Raw genomic sequence first — 25276 nt, forward strand, 5'->3', positions numbered from 1 at the left:
ACTGTGTCATTTGCTTCTCTTAGAACATACATTGGTATTATTGCTTGTACCATTTATCGTATGGTATGGTATTTTAAGGAGGTGACGAAGAGCCAAGGTCATTTGCGCCATGAGGGAAGGGTGGAGAAAAACCTGAATGTAGTTGGCATTAGCTGACTGCTTAGGAAAGGTGGGAAGAGGACCACGGATGAACATCTCATCTGGAAAACGTAGTGTTGCTCTTGAAATGCTCTCCACATAGCATTGGAGTAAAGGTGTGGCACCCTGTGAAAGATCTCTGCCACTGCTGGGATATGAGCCGAGGGAAGTGCCACCATTCCAACCCGATCTCCGTTCTTTGTCTGATTCTCGGTTAAAATGAAGGGTATTCTTCCTCTACATGCAAACCAGATTGTCAGAGTATTTTTGTGTTCACCAAATAAATTGACTTATTGTTTTCAGACAAAAAAGGAAAGACAATGGCAGGTTCCACAATTTAATAATTACTGCGACCGGTTTCGAATACATAGTATCATCATCAGGCCATATAATTCCGGCAACATCAAGGCATCATTTCTCCCACAAAATGTCTGCCATTCACTCCATGCTTCACAGACTACTCATGATCCCAATGTCGAGCACAAACGCGAAGAAGGAATTGAACACCATCAAAATAATTGCCAAGTCCAACGGGTACTCGGGAAAACTAATTGAGAGAATGTACCGGAAAAAAGTGAAACGCCTCGCCATAAACGAAATATATAAATCAAAAGTGAAAGAAGACAGAGTGAAATGGTGCAGAATCCCATACCTCGGGGAAACATCATCGAGACTGTCTAAATTGTTTCCGAAAACTGAGATAAGGCCAGTGTTCTACAGCTTGTGAACCTTAGGCAGCTTGTTGTGCTACACCAAAGACAAAATCAGTGATTTGAAGCAGAGTGAAGTATATCAACTTGTGTGTCGTGATTGCAATGGCACCTATGTTGGCAAAACCGGAAGAAACTTCGACATTAGGACAAAAGAGCATCGATCATGTTTCATCAACAAAAACTTTCCTCGAACTTTGCTAGACATCTCATAGAATGTGGTCATGATAGTAATTTTGAACCAAAAATTCTCCACTAAGTCAGCAACGGCGCCAGACTCGACGCCGTGGAGCAGCTAGAAATTCTTCGAGGCCAAAATTCCCCATCATTAGTGTTAGTCAACGAACAATTGTATTCTTGGAATTCCCCCATTCTCGATGTGTTTTCTACCCCCTCCCCCTCTAAGTTTCCCTCACAACCCTGACCACTCCACCCTTCCTCCCCCGCCTACATACTCCACCTCCCCTCCCATTCCTACTGGCCCCAGACTTGACGCTGCTACCCACTCCCCTTTAACCTCCCCACCCTACCACCCAATCCATGACGCTGTCAACCATTCCCTAACTTCCCCTCCTCCCTCTTGACTACTGTATAAATGGATACAACTCTATCAAATGTGCCTGATGATGATACTATGTATTCGAAACCGGTCGTAGTAATTATTAAATTGTGGAACCTGCCATTGTCTTTCCTTCTTTGTTTCATCATGAAGGAGTTCCATCATGTTTCGCCTGGCACGACTGAATTTATTGTTTTGAGCTCTTAATGATGTGGAAATTGCACTAGTGAGGTTGGTAGAGTGCTCGGCTGGAGATCCTACCTGGAGGATCCAGGTTAAAATTGTGGGCGTTGCAGAGATTTTTCAGTGTGTGCCCAATCCGTGCTAGAGTGCTTTGTTCATCCGATGGTATGTTGAGGATTGGCCTTCTTGGTGCCTTTCCTTGAGAGCGGTGTGGTGTAACGTCGTCAAAAACTTCCCAGATTTAAATGTTAGCCCTTATTGAAGGAACTCTTTTTATCTGCTGCTCAGAAAGTGAGGAAAGGAACATAAATAACGAGAGAAAAATTATATCATAAGTTCTTAATAATTTCATTTAACTAGTATTTCTAGAATAAGTATTTTAAATTCAGTAGGTATTGCAGTTTAAATTAGTATTTCAGTAATAACATATAGCTACTGCCCTTCCCCAAAATGAACGTTAGACATACAAGAAACGGCATGTGGCAACACCGAAAGACTTTTTTGAACATCTCCGTCAAAGCACGAGCGATGTTGCTCTGACAACAGCCAGTTCAAGAGAGCGGGTGGCTCTCACCTAGGCTGACTTGCAGTGCAGGTGGATGGAGGGGAAATCACAACAGCAATGGAGGGGCAGGTAGTTTAAAAATTTTTGGGGTGCTTAAAAAAATGTCACAGCCTTCCTTCTCTAATGGCACAAATTGTAATAATAATTATTTAATTTTCCTAGTGGTCACATGTACAGGTGACATTGGAAGTTGACTTAAAAAAATAAATAAAAATAGTTACAATAAATGAGGTACACATCGGAATAGTCACAATTTTTAGTAACAGATGGACAAAAATTACTCAAGAGCCTAACATGAAATCCTTCAGGCTATAATAGCTGTTGCTCACTAAATACTTCTTCAGAGTATTCTTAAATGGTACAGGTGAAATGAGATATTGAGTGGTACATAATTTGTTGTATATTTTTGATAGGCAGGATAAGGGACCTTTTTGGGAGATAGTGCTGGGGTAGTCTTTCAGGTGAATGTCATTAGTGGTTCTGTTTGCTTGATTATAAAAATGACCTTAGCCATTGGTTGCCTCCTCCAAATACCTTATCTCTTTTGATGGGTGTGGAGATTTATGTGTCTGAGGGTAAATGGGATTTGAGGAAAAACTAGTTCATCAAACTAGCGTGAGTGATGTAAGCTCTTATTCTTATTCCTTGACTATGACCCTCCTCGAAAAATCCTTGCATTTCTCTTGTTATTCAACAAATTGCCCCCCTTACATTTTCATTATTATCACTTGTTTATTTTTGCACTGCTGTTTCTCTATCAATTGTTAGTTTATGTTTTATATATTAAGTCGGACATCTAAAGTAAATCAAGCCTAAATCATAATTTTGCTCTAAAGTGAATTTTGCAAAACTGAAGACTTACTCCCTTTCTGAGTTATCATTTTGTGGGAAAAGTAGATAAGAGAGGAATGCAACTGAGTAAATGAAGGTAAGGAGTGACAATATGACTCAAAATTAAACAATTGAAATATTTTATGTTAATGCATTAGGGGATCATTCAACTGACAATTCATTTGGAGAGTCCCACTGCCCCACAAATTATTTGATTGCTTATGTAATTGGTCTTTGTTGGGATTGCTTTCATTTAAGTGTACAAGTAACTCTGGTGAAGTTTTCATTTAAATATGTAAATCTATCCAATCTTTGAGTAAACACTCTGCATGATGGAATTCGTTGTACTTTCAAGTTTCAGAATGGTTCAGGTTGTTTGAGAATTCTCTGGAAATCATCCAAGTCCACTTCTTCACTTAAGCCTTTGGTGGCTCCCCACACCATGTCCTGTAAAGAATTAAAAATACGTTTTGTGAAATGTCAAAAATATGTTCCTTGAAAATGATACGTGTTGAAACCATGGTCGGTTGCTGAGTTGACATTAAAAGTGTGGAAATTGCCATTGTGTTCTTCTTTTTATCATGGACACTTGGCATCGTTACATTTTAAATTTTATTTATTTTTTTTATCCTTCATTCATTTTCCTTTTATTGACTACAGAACTGTATATCAATCTAGTGACAATTCCATATGAAATGTGGGATCAAGAATGGCACATGTGAGTATGTACCCATATTTGCCATAGTATGGTGTATACCCATGCGTGAGTGGTCATGATGGCCATGTGCACGCAATGACCATTGCTTGCTGTGTTCCTCCCCTCTTCTCTCCTTCTTCTAGAATCCATGGGCTTTCCTTTTACCTTCAACTTCCCTAACGTAAGACTAAAATGCTTTTGGGTTATCCCATAACTGCTCAACAAGTGTTCTCCTTTTAAAATTTGTGAATGCATTCCTGAACGCTTCCTTTGTGGGGGCTTTAGGCAGCTTATATTTTTTAATTATTAACTTGTGTTCATTAGTGGATAAATCCCTGCTGACTTTTTCATTTAGCATGGTACGCTCTCTGTCACCTCAATGATTTTCTCACTTACGCATCATACTTTATATCGGTTCACTACCATCTTTTTTTTTTAATAGGGACGTAGCTATTTATTCCCGAAGTTACGAGCGAAAGAAAAGCTTTTCAAGTACCATCTACACTTAGCTTTATTGCTGATTCTTGAAACAAGGGGAAAACATTTTTCAGACGATTCTTGAATCCATCAAAGTCAGCTCTTTTAAAAATGAAAACTTTCCGTTCTTTTTAAAAAAATTTAGTGATATTTAATTAAAACTTAGCTGTTACTACCCTATGGTCACTGATTCCCTCAATGGTGTTCATGGTTATTGCCTGATGTGGTATATTTGTCGCTTATAAGTCAAGAATATTTTCTCCTCTGTCAGGTACCGATGCTATTTGAAGCATTGCATTTGATGAAATAACGTCCAGTTATGCCTCGCAAATCACTTTATCTCTCCCACCGGGAATGAAGCTATACGTCACCCAATTTATAGAAGGTACGTTAAAATCTCCACCTACAATCAAATTTATTTCAGGATACTTGGATCCTAAGCTGTTTATTTGTGTTTCAAAATCCAACATTGATGTTATATTTGAGTTGGGTGGCCTGTAATACGAGCATACTAATACAGTTTTAGATATATGTTGTGCATTTAATTGAACACTGCATGGATTCAACTCTGCTCTCAGTTGCAGTTTCTGTTAGACTGACGATTGAATTTTTAAATAGCTGTAAATACTCCGCCTCCAGCTCTATTAATTCTATTTTTCCAATAAACTGTGAACGATTTTGGGAAGACTTTACTGTCTGAATCATCATGTTTGCCAACTTTCTGTTCCTATGATGACATTTCACTTCATAATACGAATTAAATAGTGGAATTCAGGAATCTTATTCCTTAAACTATGGCAATGAACCACTGCCACGATTGTATATTACTTCAGAACATGTATTATTGGGATTGTGGAGTATTTCTGATTTACTATGGTCAATTAAGCTTTACTTAGGCCCTATATTCCTACTTCCTGGAACTGCAAATTTTGTAATGGCACGATATAAATGACTTGAACTGATTGATTTCTGATATCCCTTTTTTGTCCCAATAATTGACCATTTGCCTTCTCTGCCTTAGAAATTATGACTCAACTGACATTTCTCTCGCTTAAAGTTACTACATGTTGTGGCAGTACGTTGTCAAATTCATAACATATGCTCAGACACAGGGAACTCCTTTCATCTGTCACTGAGCAGGTGAGGGAAAAACTCCTCAAAAACAAGAGTAATTACCAGCAAGAGAAACAATTGTATCAAAATTACATGTCATGTTCATTCAACTAGCATTTGAAGGTAAAAATATTCAATACAATAGATTCCGGTTAATGGGTTTCCACCGGTTACTTAGGGCAGCCGCTTACTTTGTGCAGATCTTGAAGAACGGAACCCATTAGAGGAATATCCCAGAGTATTTTCTGCATATTTTGGACAGCATGCCGCTTTATTGGGCCATGAGTCAGCGACATTGACTCTATACTCACGATGAAATTAAAATTTTTTGGTTTCAGAATACTGTTTTTTTTATATTTTTCCGCTTTGATTTAGTCTTATTTTTCACAAGGGTACCTACCTATTTCTTCCTCATTCTTAAAGCTCTTGTTGTTATACTATCCATAAGAGGATACGGATTCCATTTCCCGACCATGAGACCTCATTCAACGTAGTGTCGTGTTTAAGAGGAGACGACTCCTATGGTGGTAGATGGGCTGTGCAGGATAGAATGAGCCCGGTATAGTGAGAAAGAAGTGGCTACACCTATAATGAGGGTAAACGAGTGGGTATGGGCCAATTTCTAGGGATTACAGGCTGGTGTTGATCACAGGAGACTGGTCGAGATGAACAATTTTGCTTACAAAGAGCTTTTTGTTTGCGACGCCTTGAAAAAAATTCAACTGCGTCAAGTGGTCTATCCTCTTACCCCCTTTCCACTGTACAACTGAGCTAACACCATTGGAAGATTATAATGTTTCTTCGTTCCTTTCTCTTTTGCCCATCCGCAACTCAATTCTTTATCCTTCTACTGTAAACTTAGCCAATTAACTTCTCCGCCTATTTGAATATTTCCGTTTTAATATTATCCCACCCTTCTGGAGGTGGGTTAAACTGTTCATTTTGATGAACCGTTCGCTTTGAACCTGTTAAGTAAAAAGAACAGTTAAAAATATCTGTTCCTGGCGAACAGTCAGTGTCATTCAGGTAGAAAATACTGTTTATTAGGAGTTAAGAGTATATGAAAGCTTAGTGTGGTATCTTATGGTTTGTGCAGCGTGTTATAGTAATTTCAAGCACGTTCTGTCCCGGGTCTTCCATTAGTTATCCGTGTGCAGGAAAATCTACTATTCACTTGTAGTATAAGCCAGAATTAATATTTATCATCTCAGCGTCTGATGTTATTTACTTATTTAGCGCCAGAAAAGTTTTTATATGCTCCTCTTACAAGCAACTTAGAATTTTATATACAGGTTTATGAATATTTTGAGGATACACCTTATTCGTGAATCTCTGAGACTAATCTCGTTAGGAAACATAATGAAATACACTTTTGTATGTTCCACAAGAGTGTATTTCATTATGTTTCCTGCGAACAAGTTCCACCAAATATCGCCTTCCAACCTTAAGCTGACTAATCTCGTTAGACTAATTTTTTGTCGTCGACTTTCACGGACCTCTATCTATAAGGCAACTCCTCTCATCCTCAATAAGCTAATATCTTTTGTTAAAAAAGTTGTAAAAATTGATCCAACCTGTATCACTTCCCACTGAGAGACCCTCATTGACTTAATGATTAGCAACATCCCTGTGCCCTGTTTCTCCTCTTCTGCTTTTGATTCTCTTATTTCAGACAATCTTGGTGTTAATGTCAAAATAAAAATTGAAAACTTGGTAAAGTAGTTAAGTTACTCACCCTGCATTAAATATGTACACAGATGCGTGGCTTTCATGGGACATACTTCAGCATAGTATGCATTATGGGTACAATATTACTATGAGTTATTCCATGGTTTTTACTCCTAGCCACTTCACATTATTCTCAGTTATAATAATTCTAATTATTTCATCAACTTTCCGGGCTTATTGGATTCATGAAAATTCATTGGCAATACATAATTACAAAGTTGATGAAACTTCTTCTGCCTGTATCCCCTCCTCTAACCCTCTCGTGCATAGCTAGGCGAAGATCTTTTAAATAGGAGTTAGAAATACATTGATGATGCCATGCCTTTTATGTATTTTAGTCTTCCCCATTCTAATTCTGGCTTCAGTGAGCAAGCTAACTTTTGCCCATTCTAAAGATGTGCTCGCATTTCTTTCTCAAATTAGTGGTTTTAATGAACATATGTAGAGAGAGTCTCACACTGGTTGGTACAATTACAAACGCAATACATTTTGCTGCTCATTAACTTCTTCCTTCTTTGATTTTCTATAAGAATGCTATAGGTATTTGGTATTAAACGCTATTGGTATTTGGTTACAGTTTCACACGAACAAACGCACTATCGTGACTGACCCTCTCTATTTGGCCATGATACCTAATTTAGTGCTGCCACCTGAATGTCCTTCCTGTTGCCAATCGCTTCGATCCCCCCGTCCGCCTCTTTGTAGGTGCTGGTCTTGGAGTAGGAATAGGCACATCAGATACCTCAGAGTTCCCCTTTGACAGCAACTGGTATGAGTTCGAGACAGGGATGGGATTTACCTCTGCATCCCCCAAACCTCATCTTTAGAGTGACTCTACTGCCATCCCTCCGAGACACGACCCTACAAGCCTCAAAATTATGGGGTGGTGTGACCCCTTCATCAAGAGATGGACCTCAAGGAAGGCTCTTGATCAACCAACTGCTATTTGCAATTGGGTGAAACTGTGCAGCCCGTGAGGCACGATGAGCATAGTATAGATGTGCACGTAATAGTAGGTTGGATCAAAGCATTCCTAAATGATGGCGAACAGAGAGTTCTTGTAGATGGAGTTAGCTTGGATATAATTCAAGTCACCTCAGGTGTACCCCAAAGAAGTGTTATAGGTCCTCTTTTGTTCCTTCTTTACATTAATGATATTACTACTGGGGTCACAAGCAAAATCCTCCTCTCTGCAGAAAATAAAAGTAATAGACTGCAAAACAGAGATTTAAAATGTCATTCTTTCCTCTTACTACCCTGGACGGCAAAAAAAATTTTTTCTCGAGCCCTGATACCATTCCTGCTGATTCCTGTGTAAAATGACCTCCTGAATCCGAATATGACATCCATTTTCCTCCATCACCCACTATTTTTGGGGGGTGGCCCCCCTCTAATTTTCATCACTATTGCAATAATTTGGAGGAATGAACAGGATTATATTATCATTTATATTTCTTATTAGGTTTTTGAGAGGTGAAAAGTTCTAAAACATGGTAATTAATGGTAAGGATGTAAATTTTGGGGGTTAATGATTTAAAAAACTCATTAAAAATTATCAACATTTCCTTTTTTCACTTATTTTCTTCATATTTCAACACCAATTTCATCTTCTCCTACCCAAAATATCTGAGAATGATGGAAAAATATATCAACAGCTTATATCAGCAATAATAAAAATATTTAAGAACACAGCATAGAAAAAATAATGAAAATGTGTGCCAACAGTTCAGAAGGTACTCTACAGTGCTGGTGCCCTAAATACCACACGCACATCAACAAAGAGAAAAATAACAAATGTAAGATTGATGAATAACATAAGTAATTTGGTATTTGATTTCCCTTTATACACTGAGGTAGATTTTTCTCATAGTAGGCCTAATATACATATCAACATGCCCACATTCAAATCCCTCAAAATCTCCACTCAAATTTGGTGATATCTTCATGGAACTCTTCCCAATGTTAACCCTTTCCTGCCGGTGCCTTCAATAGAAAAACGTTTTCGTGCTACGAGTAGCATAAGAATACTTTAAACCTCTCTTAACGGAGCTCTTTTTTAGGGGGTGAGTTGCCTGGGTATTTTCGTCCCTCAGATTTGGGACCCAGCTGAATGAGGTGCATGTCCCTTACCACGACTACTGGACTTCACCCTCTAACACTATCATAGCACGAATCCACGGTCAGCTTATTGCGCTACCAGTGTTTTTTTCAACCAAACATTGCATTTGATTTTAAATGATTTACTCTTCTCAAAGAATTACTAACGTTTTTTTAAGCATGGTGGAATTATAAATGGGTTTCTACCATTTATTACAACAAAGTTAGTAAATATAAGGTAATAAGACTATAAGTCCGGAAGTCCATTATTTTTAACACTAAAATTCTGTTTCAAAATTGCTTGGGCACAGAACAAAACGAAGAATTCATTTCAAATTATAAAAACATAGTAGTATGCAGTAAAACATATCACTGGAAAAACTGTTGAAAATGTAACTACTAAGCAATGGATTCCTGCGGTGAGGATGGTTATAAATGAGCAGGATGTCGGCCTTTAATGCATGGGGAGTGGCCCTAAGGACTCGCTAAGCTGGGTCCCAGGCCGGGCCTGAATGCATTGGACAATTGCTACCTCAGCGGTCACTGCCATTCCCTTGTGTGGGCTAGAGCAGATGTCCGGTCGTCTGCGTTGAAAAATCTGTGACAGCTATACCCGACGTTAGGTGTTCTGCGTATGAAAATGCCCGTCGGCTCCACCCAATGTCCGAAGTGAAAGGGTTAATCTGAAACTGCTCCAAAATATTCCATGAAAAGGTCCACGTGTGAATGAAGGAAATGCATTTGTAGTGATATGTTACAGTTCATGGCCTAATAAACTGACAGCAACTCCTTGACATGGGCGACGTAATCGTCACTTCTTTGTCACCCAAAAAGATCTAACACATGTTTCAGAATCCAAGCGAAGCTTGATTTTCTTTATGATGCAGGTGTTTCATAAACGTCGAATCTTGGAAAAGTTTCCTAGTCTGGGGGCCCACGTATTTTCTCCTTGGTTTTAGCCTCACTAAGACGAGGACTTTAAGTTAAAAATTGAAATTCAGCGATTGAAATCCTGTCTTGAAAAATTGAAGTCTTGTCGATCACTTTCACAAAGTATTTCATCTGTCCTAGTTTGATGTGCAATGGTGGCAAGAGAATATTTTCTGTCGGAACCAGGGAAACATTAGCAACATTTTTATAAAAATAAGTGAAGCTTTCTCGCAGAGGCCAGTTCCATAAGATGTAACGTTTTTCATGGGTGCGGTTGTTGTATTCACAAAGGAAGCAGCAGTAGGTATTTTGTGAAGCCTGATTGAAGTCCCATGAGTTGAGTGACAACTTTCAGATCAGCGCAAACTTATCAATTACAATCACGATAATTAATATTTTCAAGGATTCGGCTGATATTTCTGTACATATCCTTGATATCAGCAGAGTATGCAGATAGGACTCATTCCCATTGGCCAACAGGACCACTTTAAAGCTTGTCTATGATGAATCGACAGACAGTCTCCATTTTTCTCAGTCACATGGGATATTCATTTCTAACAACAATGCATTTAATTACACTAAAAAAATCAATCCTTCATCTTACGTAAAAATTAATTTCAGTGTTGACTGTCTTGTACTATAGGAAAACATTTTATGCCCTTTTCTAAGAGATTGTCATCCATTTAGGCATAACTTCGTGTCATATGTTACATTAGTTTGATGAAGTGTTTGGACAAATTACTGTTACAAATGGCGCAGCAAACACTTGGAGCTTAATCCTAACCCTGACTGCCAATTTAGCAGTCAGGGTTATAAGCAGTTTAAGAATTAAAGAAAGAGGTTATTGTTGCAATGTTTAAGTCAATTCACCGCAAACATAGCAGAGGCAATGAGGATGATTTTTACTCATGCTTAACATAATTGCATATTAAATCACGGTAATAATCATAACTCAAGCCCACATACTGACATTCACTTAGAAAAAGCCTGAGTAAAACAACTTTTACTGATTTGCACAAGTTAAACTACTTGGAAAAAAAGGATCCTTGTCCAGAACACCGAAAGAGTTGACTCTGCGATCGCTAGAGGTATACTGAGGGAAGATGACAACTTCAATATACATAATTGATTTGAGAGGCTGATACTTTGTGGAACTCCTTAGTTAAGGAGAAAGAGTACTTTTTAACTCCAATGAGAATATAAAATCTCTATCTTATATTTTTTGTGGAATTAGAAAGTATTACTTTTCCTTTTTTAGCTGCGAAAGCAAGAGAATTGCCATCCAAGCCTGAGTGGGAGAGGCACTGCGAGGGCCAGAGTAGTAAAGTGAATCTTCCAAGCCATTGATTCATATTTTAATTATTGTTGCTATACTATGCAGCAAAATATTTTAATTATTACTGCTGTTTCTTGTTGCTATATATTTTTATCATTCGGGGGAGGATGATGTGAAACGGAAGCTGGAAATTTTTTTAAATATGTGAAAATTCGCGAAAAAATGGCAAAATTGATAATTTTCAACGGGTTTTTACTCAATTTACAAAAAGTAATTCCCCCCAAATCCATCATAGCAATTTTATAAACAACTCCAACAAAATGAGCAACTTGATAAATGGTTATTGGTTCGCCTGGAGGGTGTAAAAGTCACCTTTAAGAAGCTTATCAATTTTTGCAAATTTTCAGGTAGGAAAAGATTAGTTACTCACAGCTACAATAGGTCTTGTCAGCACAAAGAATTTTTTCAAGTTTTGTAATGTTTTTTGTTTTACTTATTAGCTTTTATCTTAAAGTTTTGAATTTTAATTACTAATCGATTCCACAGGCCACATTGAGACACCTGAAATCTGTCACATTGGGGCCCAAAGTGTAGCCTTTGATTGTTTTGATCGTACAACCTTTTTCATGAGTGATGAAGTTAATTTAAATATATGTATTGAAAAGTCATATATGAAACACTCGTTAATGCTTTACTATGAAAAATCAAAATGTCCATCTTAACTGAGTGGTAATGGACAATGGAAAGCAGCATCACACATGGGGGTACACAGCGAGGGGCAAGAGCTGCACCCCCCCCCCCCCCAAGAAGCAAAAATTGCAAGTATCTGTAAGGAAAATAATATTCTTTCAAGCAAATAATTTTAAAAACTGTTACAGAGTTACTATAAAGAGCTGTTACAGTTTCCTTAAAATGTTAGTTTCATTCAGGGGCAGATCCAGGATTTCTTTCTGGGGAGGGGCAGAAGCAAGGCAGTATCCAGGTTTTTGTTGTAGGGGGGGGGGCACAAGGATACCTCGTAATACAAAACGAATGCAATGACAATGGGACCATATTAAAAATATTGCATATTTTTTAGGGTCTGGGAGGGGGCACATGCCCCTGTGCTCTCTCTCCCCCCCCCCCTAGATCCGCCTATGGTTTCATTCACCTTTTCCATGCTTAAATCTTACCTACAACTTGAACAACCATTGCTTGCCCCCCCCCCCCCCCCCCCCCCCCGCCCATAGTTTTGATCCTGGGAACGCCCTTGGCAGTGCATATTTTAATTTCGGCACTATGAAAACAATGAAAGTACATCAATCTGCAATGGAGTGATGGCAGCCATATGCAAGGAAGAAGTATGGTTAATAATGAATTTTATGCTATTCTCCAAAAGGTAATAGCATCTATCGCACGACTTCAAAGCTAAATACTATGCTCACAGTCTCAAAGTGGCCCACATCTCATCGTGTGGGCCACTCTCTCCCCTACTTACACTCCTACTTCAAGCAGAACCAATTATAAAGTACATGTAACAACTAAACAGGGCTCTGCATTTTCAATTACTGCTGGACCTATTTCAGTATTTTGAGGATCTACTGCAGTTTTGATCAAAATTTGATGTTTTTCTAGTATGAGTACATAGTTAGCCTGAAACATGGGACTGTTCTGTGGTTTCCAAGAGTTCCTTTGCTTTCGTTATACAAATTATATAACAATAGCAGTGGATAAGAAAAATATCTCACTGCCATTTCGTATCATTGAAAAAAAATTCTAGAACAGAACCACCACATTCACTCGTAATTGCAGTGAAAAATCACTGCTATACCACTCTACCAACTCGCTCACTGATATTAATGGTGTCTAATTACGTGTTTTCTTAAGTCATGCATGGGAACAAATCAGTCTTCTAGTGTCACCAAAGCAAACTAGATTTTGATTCAGTGACACTAGATTTGTGTTGCATTATTTGCAGAGGCGTAGTAGCATATCTTTTATATATTTTACGTTCGTTTACTATCATCAAAATGCTACTGCCTTGATTGTATGAAAACATACCTCCATGCATAGGTCAATTTACGAGAGAAAATAAATTCAAGTTCTGGACGTGTATTTATTTCATAGCATGAGCTGCACAGCTCATGTTACATTGAACATGGCACATGTGCCGCATACATTACCATTTAATGATGTAGTAATAACAATATTGCGGGAATTGATGTTAAAATTTCCCTCCTACTGGTACCATAGAAAATACCGAAACTCAATATCCAAACGGCGGCGAAAGTGGTGCCACTCAATTTGTGAAGAAACTTTTGTAAACCACTGTACATTAAGTGATTTCCATTACATAAGAACTCTTAAGGAACTAAATATTTTAGTATAAGCAAACCTGTAGAGAGTGTGTGGAGCTAGATGGTTCAAACCTCTCAAGAAACGCTGTGGATACAGGTACATACAGTCTTCATTAAGTGTACCTCGACAAAATGTATCCCTTGTTCAAAATGGCCCATGCAACAAGCATACTTAATATACTAGGTTATATCACCTTTAAATACAAGTTACTATTGAAATAATTATTCTAACTACTGCAATGAATGTGAAAAATTTACTGTACATGGATGGTTTCCTCTGTTACGTTATCACCAAGGTCGCTGGACACTTGCTTCAGCTCTTCAAATGATATTTTCCCGCTGATATTATGGTTGTAAAGGTGGAATGCTTTTACTTGAAGCTCAAGAGGTAGCTCTTCTGACATTAATTTCCTTATTATCGACTCAAATTCTTCATAGTTAAGCTTGTCTGAAAGGAAAAAATCTATTACATTGGTTGTTAAAATAAAATCAAGAAAGTTGAATCATTGTCATTGTACATATCACCGTCATAATCCTTGGCCAGAGGACAAAGCAAATGATTGATGGCTTCTCGGTCAGATTCAAATCCAAAAGCACGGAGAATTATCTGTAAAAAATGAAAACCTAGAAAGATGGTAATCTCTTATAACATTGACAAATAATTTCACAGGGTCGCTGCAACATTCATACCCTTAAATAATTAGCCGGAAGCAAGCCAGTTCCTTCTTGATCAAATACCTCGAATGCAATTTTTAAATCATTGAGCTGCTCCTTGGTGAATTCAAATAGTGGTGCTTTTTTTCTTCGTTTTTCTTTAGCTGATGGCTTATTCATTTTGGGCGACTGGAATGATGAAAACGTTAAGTCTCAACTTAGCTACAATCAGGGGTGGACCCAGGATTGTTTTCTGGGGGTACAGGGGCGCAGCTAAGAATTAAGGCTTGGGGGGGGGGGGGGTTTAGGAGCAACTAAAACTTACGTGTGTGGGGGTATTGCATACCCGCCAGGTTAAGCGGGAGGTGAGGGTAACCTCCCCAGAAAATTTTTAACATAAATGGTTCAAAATTGTGAGTTTTACGGCTTTCTGAGGGATATTTGATTAATCCTAACGCTATTCTATAAGTAATACTAATCCAATTAAGTAATATGAATTAAACTTAAATATTTCTCTGAGCTCTGGGGGTATTTTTTATCCCCCTAAACCCCCTCCCCCTTGCTGTGCCACTGCAAGGATCTGACAGGTATTCTCATATTTGAGATTAAAAACATAATACAACAATTACTGTAGAAAATATTCTCTTTGTTTTGATATGAGGCTGAGATCGAAAACAAAATAAAACGAATGTAATAATAACCATATTAAAAAACCTGACGTCTATTTTTTAAGCGTATAGAATGGGGGGACACGTGCCCCCTCCCCCTCCCCCCCTACATCCGCCCATGGCTACAATTGTTCTTTATCATGCCAGGGAACTTGCTTACGTTAATATTCTGCTGGTTCATCCTTCCAATTCTTTTAATATATGACACTATCAACACCACGATACCGCAGCCGATGATCGCAGATCGGAACCTTTGATCGCAAGTGAATTCCCTCCCTAGCAACCGCTCCGCCGCTCGGCAAATAAACAACCCGGATGAGAGCCCTCTTTAGGACGCTCACGGAACTACTCCCACACCAGAGGCGGATACAGATGGGGGGCGCAGGGGGCGCGCGCCCCCCCTTTGCGAGGCCGCTCACATAGCCGAACATTGTAGAATCACAGTTGGAACATTTTTGTATCGTAATATATTGACTTATATACGCGTATAATGAGTTTAAATAAAACTTCGCACGTGGATTTATTAATTTCTTATTACGATAAAAGTAAAGGTAGCTCAAGAAATCTTTTGCGCCCCCCCCTTGAGTATTTTCTGTATCCGCCACTGCCCCACACCGAGGGTTACATTCATCGCTGCGTGATCACATGATGTGACTAATTTATTTAATTAAAAATGTTTTAATGAATACATTTTCAAAATCAGTATCGCGCTATACTTGAATAAACACTAAATAAATAAACACCATTTATTTTTTCCTATAATTTAAACGACGCAATTAAGAGTGTAAAGCCTGAATGACAGGATCATTTGTTCGCGTCCGGAAAAGTGATCGCTCGAGTGATCATTTTTCAGAATCACACGGTCCCTCTCGCCGTCGCTTTTCGCATCATTTCGCATCATGATTGGCTGATATGGGGTGTTAGTGACGGTTTCAGCGGCGGAAAAAGCTACCGGAAGAGTGATGAAAAAAGTGATGGGAATCCTCATCATTGGAGTGATCGAGAAAAACAATTGCGCGCGACGATCATTTCCGAGTGGTCGCTAGAGTTATCACCAGAAAATGACGGAAAAAAATGATCGTGTGATTCAGCCCTAAGATATTGATCACTTAACTCCAGCAAGCGCAAAATTAAAGCAGGTCATACTCCGTCAATAAAACATTTTGTCCATATTCTCTTAACCCCTTCCACTTCGATTAATTTTCTGAATATCGTGCTCATATTCTCTATTTATTTTTTCTGTGGTTCTTTTTCAAATGCTAGGTTGTGAAATGATATTTTCTAATCAACGCAGAACCGTGATATAAGATATAAATGATTGTTAAACATGGAGAACACAGCTATCGCTACTCGAATTAAATAACTTTTATCTTTCAAATGCGTCACGTTTAATGAAATATTAATAATTCATGTATACCATGAATGTTTTAACATTTTTAAGCTTTCAAAATAATTATGTTGTGTCTCTAAATAGTGCTGAAATTATGGAAATCCGGTGACGAGACACACTCGAGTCATTGCGCGGTTTGGCGCCGAAAGTTCATGACGAGCTCGATTCGTCATTACAGCGCAAGGGGTTAAATATCTTCAAATGTTGAAGGTAATATAGGTATAGGAAAGGTATACATAACATTAAAATACATCTGCATCTAAATAATATTCTGCCAGCTACCTATGGGGTGTTTGGCAGGGGGTGATCAATCCCCAGCATGCAATTGGACTCCCACGTGCACTTCACACGCACACAAAAATGTTACGCATGGCAACAAGAAATACGTGTACCATCATGCCAAGGCAAAAATTGCCAAATACTCATGAAGGCAATCTGCCAAAAAAGCCAGAACACGCAAAACATGCTGTTGGAAAAAAATTAGACAAATACATACAAATATGTTCCTGTGGTGGGCGCCTTAATCGGTAGAATACTATAATAAATAAAAAGGGGTGTTATGGAGGGCCAGAGCATAGAGCCAAATGGCCAAAATCGCATATTTTTAATCGCATTTTTTCGCGGTGTTCCATCGCCAAAAAATATTTTTTTTCAAAACGCCAGCCGAAAGGTATTAAAAAACACCTCTAGAAAACGTTTTTTCTTTTTGGCCCTCTCAAACATATTTTATGAAAACATGCGTTAGAAATTTTCACATCGACGCCATATCTCTTGTCCCGCTCAAAGTTCTTGAACAAAATTGGAAATCTGCTCCATTAAATAAGGTTTCAAATGCCGCAAACAGCATTAAAAATATGCCTTCTTGACCGAGATATTAAAAAAAGAGTGAAAATCGTATTTTCGATCTAGCCGGCACTGGTGGGCCTGTAGCGGGGTTGGAAATGTGGGGAGGTTTGTCCAATTTGATCGCAAATCGCATACCCCAAGTACGGGAAAAATCCAGGATGGGGGACTTTTCACCCTCTTATCCGGCTATGCCCTTTCGACCGCAAGTCATAACACGAAAATTGCGAGAAGAAGAAAAGTTAAAAAAAAAACGGGCAACTGCCTTCATTTGACTGCAGTGGAAAATCCGCTGCTTTACCACTGTGCCAACTCCCTCACTGATATCGAAGCAGTGGCGGCTGGTGGTAATTTATCTAGGGTGTGCATTAGAGCAGATATAGGATGATTTAATTATATTATGTTAATCCTAATCCATTAGCGTCATATTTCGTCGTAATAGAATACATAGCAAGCAAAGTATATCACTGGTACACTCTACCCTTAAAATTGCATGAACAGAAATAATATTAGCATGTATGAAAATAATTATTCTCAACACACCTTTACAAGTGACGGTAGTTGAAATTCATTCTCTTTTCCTTACACCCTATGAGGAAGTAGTGTAGAAAACGGCTATACAGATGGCTCTGTAGACGGACTAGGATCCTGGGCGCAGGTAGTGTAGGTGGCGGCTACACCACTACACTACCTGCTAGTCAGTCACCAAAAACATGCGCGTGCGCATTCGCATGGTTTTGAGTCTGCTCCCATCGCCCCCTTGAACAGCACATACCCCCCCGCTTACCTCGTCCCGCCAGAGCACCCTCAAGCGATCGCACAGACCGAAAATGCGCCCGGCATGATGCCACGGGATCGCACACTTGTAGAGCGGTGAATTCGAAAAGGAGATAGCTGTAGCGTTCGGAGGCTCATGTTTCTTGCATATGCAGACAGTACTTTTATCCTTCGCGTTGCAAAGGAATAGTTTTCTTTTAAAATTTATTCATCTTTGAAAACTATAGACTTCGTCGGCGCCGAAAGTTGATGCAGAGAAATTGAAAGATAGCTGATGTGCATCTGAAATGTTTTATAGTTCATAACAAAGTGAGACTTGCATGTAATATCGGCGGAAGCGTATACTAACGTGAAATGAGTATTCCTTTGGCAGTCCGGTAGAGAGTGAACTTATTTTTCTCCTTTAAGCTGTCAATGATACTTTCAACTTAACAATACCTTGCCTGGAAGGCGGCAGGAAGCTCTTTAAGGCTGGAATCTGAGGAAGCCAGACTATTGATTGTTTCAATTTAGTAGCGACAATATGCACGAAAATCCAACACAATCTACCAGCTTGTGACTCCAAAACTATGAAGCCTTTTCCTATTCTGCAGAAAGAATCGGTCAATCGCACTTCGATCAATATAAGAAACACAACGTCGTCAGGTGTTAATAAGTTACTTTTGTGATTAAGGCCTTCCTAAAGTAACATTAAAATGTGAATATTTTCCAAACAGTCTTTAATACATTTTGGGAGCTTTTATCACGATATATCTGAAACCTACTCTAAAGACGAGGTCATCGTCATTGCGATCGGTTGTCACTTAAAAATTCCGTATCAGAAATCCTAGAGGGATGACTTTCGACGATGACCGTGATCACCTGCACACTCTCTATCACTGGAAGCCGTGGTGAAAATATCATCCCAATCCAATTTCTATTTGGTTTTAACCGGGGAAAGATCATGAGAGAATTGTACATTCTTTGGAGAACTTTGGGTTTGACTTTCTCTCAAACACCCTATTTCCCCTGTGGTGCACATCAGTCCTACTTTATACGATGGTTTGACAACCTTTAAATGGATCCATGGTTTATCCTAACAGCCAACTAAGCTGAATGTTCCGCGGCCCAATTGTGACTCAACTTTTTCTGAAAAGCAAGCAACGGCGTAGAACAAAATCAAAGAATGCTGCGATTCGTTTTTTGTGACCACCTCTGGACTCCATTCTTTTTCCATCTACAACTTAGAAGTCAGCCATACCATCAGGAAAGCGAGGCCTCCAAAACCCAATTTGACCAGGGCAGAGAGAGAGGCCGTCTGTGAACTCAGGAAAATCGATGATTCACTGATATTGCCAGCTGACAAAGGGAACGCAACTGTGATCATCTCTAAGGAGGACTACCGAAAGAAGGTTTGCGGTTTGCTAGACGACCCCACCTACAAAGAACTTAACTCAGATCCTACGGCAAAAATCCAGAGGAACATCAAGGACCTAATGAAGCATTCGTCAATACCCTAAGAGGAGAGACGATCACTGATCCAGTCGGCTCCTAAACCTCCACGACTTTATGGCCTGCCTAAGATTCACAAGGATGGGATACCACTCCGGCCTATCGTAAGTGCTATTGATTCACCGACACATAAGCTTGCAAAGTATCTTGCCCATAGCCTTCGGCCATTCTCGGGCCTAACTGCAACCTATGTGAAGAACTCCTTCCATTTCATCAATATTATAAAGGAATATAAGATTACGGAAGAGGATCTCCTTGTTAGTTTTGACGTGGTATCTTTGTTCACCAAAATACCTATTGAAGATGCCATCGAAGTCATTAAGACTCTGACAGAAAAAGGCCTTCCGAAAGACATTCCGAAAATGGTGGAGTTTTGCCTTCGTAATTGCTATTTCTCTTGGGGAGGGAAATTATATGAACAAACGGAAGGGGCATCCATGGGTTCTCCTTTATCACCTGTCGTCGCAGATCTTTATATGGAAGAATTTGAACGAAAAGCCCTGGATTCTTTCCCTATGAAGCCGAAACTCTTCGTGAGATATGTTGACGACACCTTCGTCATATGGCCTCATGGGACAGATAAACTGAAAAGATTCCTTGAACATCTTAATAGCCCAAATAATTCCATCCAGTTCACTATGGAAATGGAAGAAAATAACCAACTTTCCTTTTTGGACGTTCTCGTCAAGAAGAAATCAGATGGCACATTGGGACATTCAGTCTATCGTAAGGAAACGCATACTGATCGCTATTTGATTGGCAAATCACACCATAATCCCAGGCAAAAAGCATCAGTTATTAAAACTCTATATCATAGGGCATATTCCATATCGGATACAGATTCGCTCGCTGGAGAGAAACAACACCTCCTTACCACGCTCCAAGAAAATGGCTACGATCGGGTACTGATTCCAAAAATCGCGCGTAGGGAGGAAGAGAAAAGAGATGTGGCCTTGGACATTGCAAAGGAAGACCAGAAAAAGGCAAAGGCACATGCTCTCTTGCCATACGTGGCTGGAACGTCGGAAAGAATTGCTAGAGTTCTCGCCATACATGACGTTCTGACGCGATTTATAAGTTTGAAGAAGACCTCTGACCTCCTCCGGAGTGAAAAAGATCGTCATCCATCAGATATCTATGAAGGAGGGTATGAAGTAACGTGTTCCTGTGGTTTATCATACATCGGGCAAAGATCTAGATCCCTCAAATGCAGAATAAATGAACATCTGAAGGCAACCGAAAAGAAAAATTTTCGTACTTCTGCGGTTGCAGAACATGCATGGTCGGAACCTGGGCACGTCATACTATTCAAGGAATCGAAAATCATCGCCAGGGAAAATAAATATTTCCCTAGGCTGATAAGGGAGGCGATTGAAATAGCGAGTCACCATAAGGCCCCTATTAGCCGAGGCAACTAGACGCGCAACCGGTGGTGCGTCCGGTGGCGCGTCTGGTTGCCTCGGCTAATAGGGGCCTGTGCAACCCAAGGTGGAAGGCGCGGTTGCGGGGCTCAGGCGACTGGAAAGTCTGGTGGCGCGTCTGGTTGCCTCGGCTAATAGGACTCATTTGATTCTATGCCCCACGACTGACCAGTTCCACCGGACGCGCAACCGGTTGTGCGTCTGGTTGCCTCGGCTAATAGGGGCCTAAGAACTTCAATAGGGAAGACGGCTATCCTTTATCCTCATCTTTCAAACGGCTTTTCCAACAATGGAATTAAAAATCAACATCCGTCTGACTAGCTGTAAATAAATAAGGATCACAGATCTGCAAATCATTTGGACCCGAAGACGGGAGCTGGAACGCGCCCGAAACTGTCGTCCGCAAAACATGTATCAACGCGGTGTAAACCCGGAAAACCATTACCAGGACATGATAATGTTTAAATATTTTCATTAATTTATAGCAAAATTTAAGTTCTAAAAATACCCAAAAGCCATTTTATTAATCCGCACTGCTGAGTGTAAATTATTGTGGAAGGTGAATGCTGTTGACGTAGTAGTTTTCCATAGGTTGAGTTACAAAGTTCATGAAGTTGACAAAACGGCTAATTTTACGGTACACGGAGTCATTTATTGCACTGGTGTATCTGCATTTTTGAATTTTTTGCAAAAAAATAAATCAGAATTTAGGATCAAATTTTCTTTAAATTGATGTATAATTCATTATTATAGCATGCAGTGAAGCCAGGATATAAATTTGCAAAGTACAGCGGTGCATCATTTTGACGCCGACAGTAGAAGAAAACGATGTCTTCTTGGCTGGCAGTGGAATGTATGGGGAACAACATTGCTCTTTATTTTCATATTTCCTCCCTTGATGCTAAGCATCATGGAATTTTCTATTTCCATCCGTAACTGAAATTGATCAAGTACCATAAATAATTCGAGTCTATCGTACCCATCGAGAAACAAGTATCTCGTTTTTTGTTGAGAAGTTGAGTTTTTATTCTACGGCGGCCGAATTATAGAAAAATCTCAGTTTCAAGTTACTCAGTCGATGAAATATGGAAATATTATTTATATCAAAGTTATCTTCGCTCACATCGCACATGGGTTTATCATTCCGTTTATTATACTCTTATTAGTCCGTAACAATCATTCCGACGGATGGAATGCATCGACGCTTTTCTTCTAATTTCCTCCGTGGGAATGCAGACGAAACTTTTTTCTGGGGTATTATTGCACAGAGGAATAATGCACCACTTATAATTTTTCCTAATTTCAGCCATGCCCTCCTTTAAACGCAACGTGGCTCTTCCGAACCTGCAGCTGCTGGGCTTGGATCTTGGTCTCCTACTGAATTATGACGTCACGGCGTAAGATTAGTGGGGGCGGTATTTTTTAGTCCGCGAAACTCGGGAGACTTTTGGGAGTCACTTTCTAGTGTATAAACTGAATTTGAAGCGGAAAAAAGTATATTGCGGTACTAAGTGTTTACTGTAGTATATCAGCATACTGTCTATAAAAAGTATGCAATTTTCCTATTAATCGTCGACAATTGCGAGCATTTACTTTTATTTTCTGTCTACATCGCTTGCTACACCTATTACACTCATATAAAATACATATCTGTCGATTTTCATTGCTCATTTCAATTAAATACCAATCACGTAAGTAAATGCCCAGAAAAAAGCTGTTTGGAGAATTAGTTTTCTATCTATGACGCATATTTTTCTTTAAAATCTGGTCGTTAATTGGAAATGCATAGACAATATTCGACAAACACTATATTTCACAGGCCAGTGAAAAAAATCTTTCTTGATCTGAAAAAGTTTTTTCAACTAAAAACGACCAAATTATACTGTAGATAAGAAGATGTAATAAATTGGTATATTTTCTCGCATGAAATCGGGCGAGTGTTACAAATAATAACAATCTTAAAGTAGGGATACAGCAGAAAGTCTACGGTCAAGTATTTCTAAGACTTCGAAATAACGTGAGGTTCTTGATTACAATGGAATACTATAAATCTTACTGATATGCAAACGACATTTTGTAGGAATTCTATTTCAGGCAAAACTTTCTGTTCACCGAAGTAGTGTAGATATGCCGATTCCACCCAGTTATCACTCTCCAGATCTCTTCTCACGCTCCACATGCATCCGGTCCCAGCGCTTCGAGTTTATCAACTCAAGACTCGAGCGTGGGAATGACTCTGACGTGATCCGTGGGAGCGTAACCAGTTCAAGTCAGTTATGCTTGTCCCCCTCTCCCCCGACATTGCATCACCCAACACGTGCGGTTGCAACGTGACTCCTCCCACTCCCGCATATAAATGACTCCCGAATGATTATTAGCTCATTCAACGTTACCATGGCCTCCAGAACTGTCGCTGAGCTGCAAAGAGATCCCGAAGCCTCCCTGGAGCACACCAATCTCCGGGTGGAGAAGCAGCCAGATCCGGATACTTACATCGTATACATCCCTCATCGAGGCAAAGATTTTGTGCTCTCGGTACCTTTTAAGGCAGTTTACTACTGTGTATTCCGGCACCAGAAGAAGACATTTGAAGTGGTCGGACGGAATGCGGTTTTCTCTGGCTTCGAGAATGAGAATGGGGTAGTGGAGAGATTTAATGTAACTACTCAGGATGACATTACCGATCCGGAAAAGCGGTGCCTCGCGGAAGAGCAGCACCCAATCATCTGGTGTGATGTGTACGAATGCATCCGACCTCGAGTCTACGCAAAAGGAGGAGGAACGAGGACTCAAAGTGATTGTATTGACGGTCCAAAACCTGTGTGTTACACAGACTATAGACAATCAAAAGTGGATTATGGTACCACAGAGGCTACTAAAGGGACTCGTCTGAGAGTGATAAAGTTTATACTCAAAATTGAAGTTGATATGTATATTTATTAACAATAAATGTATTAAATACTATATTTTGTGTTTTTTTTCATTTCCAAATGAAAGACCAGGGTAAATTTTAACAACAAAAGTTTATTTTCTTCAACTACACACAGATGAGTTTGTTACATTGTTCACCATATACATGGTTTCATAGTTCATTTCCCCACTCATACTTATGTTATAATCCTCTTGAAACAATTGAACTGCACGTCTGAGCGCAGACAGTCCTTTAACACTCTCGTTTAAATAACCACATTCGATTAAATATCCCCAGATACAATCATATTGTCTCAATTGTATAGCATCGTAAATGATCAAAGTGAACATGATGATGTAAAACAATAAAATGATACAATTGACTAAAAAACCTAACATATTTTATTTCGTATACACCAATCAGCTAGCTTAAAACAATTTTTTCTGGCACATTGTAGATTACCATCCATATGGATTTCAATTAAACAACCCTCATTCGTGGTTAATTTCGCGAATGAGGGACACCCATAAAGTTCCAGATTAGCCACACAAATTCCCTTGGGAAAAAGACTTGTTAAGAAGGTAGCTTTTTGAGCACCCTTTGTGAATAGATATTTAAAATTTTTAGTATAATTGTGAAGTATACTCTCCAATTCTGAATAATCCACATCTCCAGAGTATTCGCACAAGCCGTGATAGTTGTTTCTCAACCAGGAAGACTCTTTTGTAAAGAGCAATCTCTGTGGTGATTTAAATAACCACGTAATACAACATTTATTCTGGACAGCGATGATTGCCAACTCCTTGACAATGAAATTCCCATCGCTGTCTGTAAATCCTTGAAATTCGATAATAGCACCCATCGTGATGTATGTCCAACTTACAAGGTTTTTACGCCCGATGCCAGGGGTTGAACTTACATCAAGACCTTTTAACTTACAGAACTCTCATTCGTGCCAGAGGTTAAAAAGCCTTTCATTCATACACAGGCTATTCATCAGCCGAACCATACGTTATGAGTGCCATCTCTAATTCAAGACGTTCAAAATCACAATTCGTGATATTATTTGCTAGTTTTGTGGCGAGAAAATGTATCACTTTGTCACGACCAACCAACAGTCTCTGGAGGAAAAGATCTATCAGCTTGAAGAGTTTCACAAATGCAAACCACTCATCTTCCTTTAAGTTAAAAGTCTTTTTAATAACCAAATGCTTCTTCCCAAAGTAATTTGCATAAGACAAACAGGAAGTTAAAAAATGCTTTTCTCCTTTGTAAAAGAACAAATCCACGTCCTTTTCACAGTTCAAGATATTTTTCCACTCGCTTTGTGAAACAATTACACTTTTTTTTCCAACTTGATTAAATTGCACGACTGATTCAAAGTCACAGCTGGGATCGTATCCAATACACACACTCTTTGTTTTTGCACTGTTCAAGTAGTACACAGTTTGAAGTACTAAATTCTTTAAGTTGTGGAATGA

General features: G+C 39.2%; 1 protein-coding gene across 1 annotated transcript; it reads right to left on the minus strand.

The window, feature by feature from the left end:
* Nucleotides 1–2103: 2103 nt before the first annotated feature.
* LOC124162855 (caltractin-like) lies at nt 2104–15459 on the minus strand. The gene is made up of 5 exons (XM_046539532.1): nt 15123–15459; nt 14331–14483; nt 14166–14247; nt 13904–14088; nt 2104–3433 (listed from the first exon to the last, which is right to left on the minus strand). Exons 1-5 carry the CDS (start codon nt 15141–15143, stop codon nt 3344–3346), a joined length of 531 nt encoding a protein of 176 aa, XP_046395488.1. The 5' UTR covers nt 15144–15459; the 3' UTR covers nt 2104–3343.
* Between the last annotated feature and the right edge of the window lie 9817 nt (nt 15460–25276).

This window comes from Ischnura elegans, chromosome 7 (genome assembly GCF_921293095.1).
Source record: "Ischnura elegans chromosome 7, ioIscEleg1.1, whole genome shotgun sequence".
Classification (NCBI taxonomy): domain Eukaryota; kingdom Metazoa; phylum Arthropoda; class Insecta; order Odonata; family Coenagrionidae; genus Ischnura; species Ischnura elegans.

Bases quoted from the DNA above. Each gene is read 5' to 3' on its own strand.
- LOC124162855 (XM_046539532.1), bottom strand. From the start codon at position 15,143: ATGAACCAGCAGAATATTAAC. The intron at 14,484-15,122 runs GTAAGCAAGTTC...TCATCATTCCAG, and splicing joins TGAACCAGCAGAATATTAAC to TCGCCCAAAATGAATAAGCC. The intron at 3,434-13,903 runs GTACAGTAAATT...AATTCTTTACAG, and splicing joins TAACAGAGGAAACCATCCAT to GACATGGTGTGGGGAGCCAC.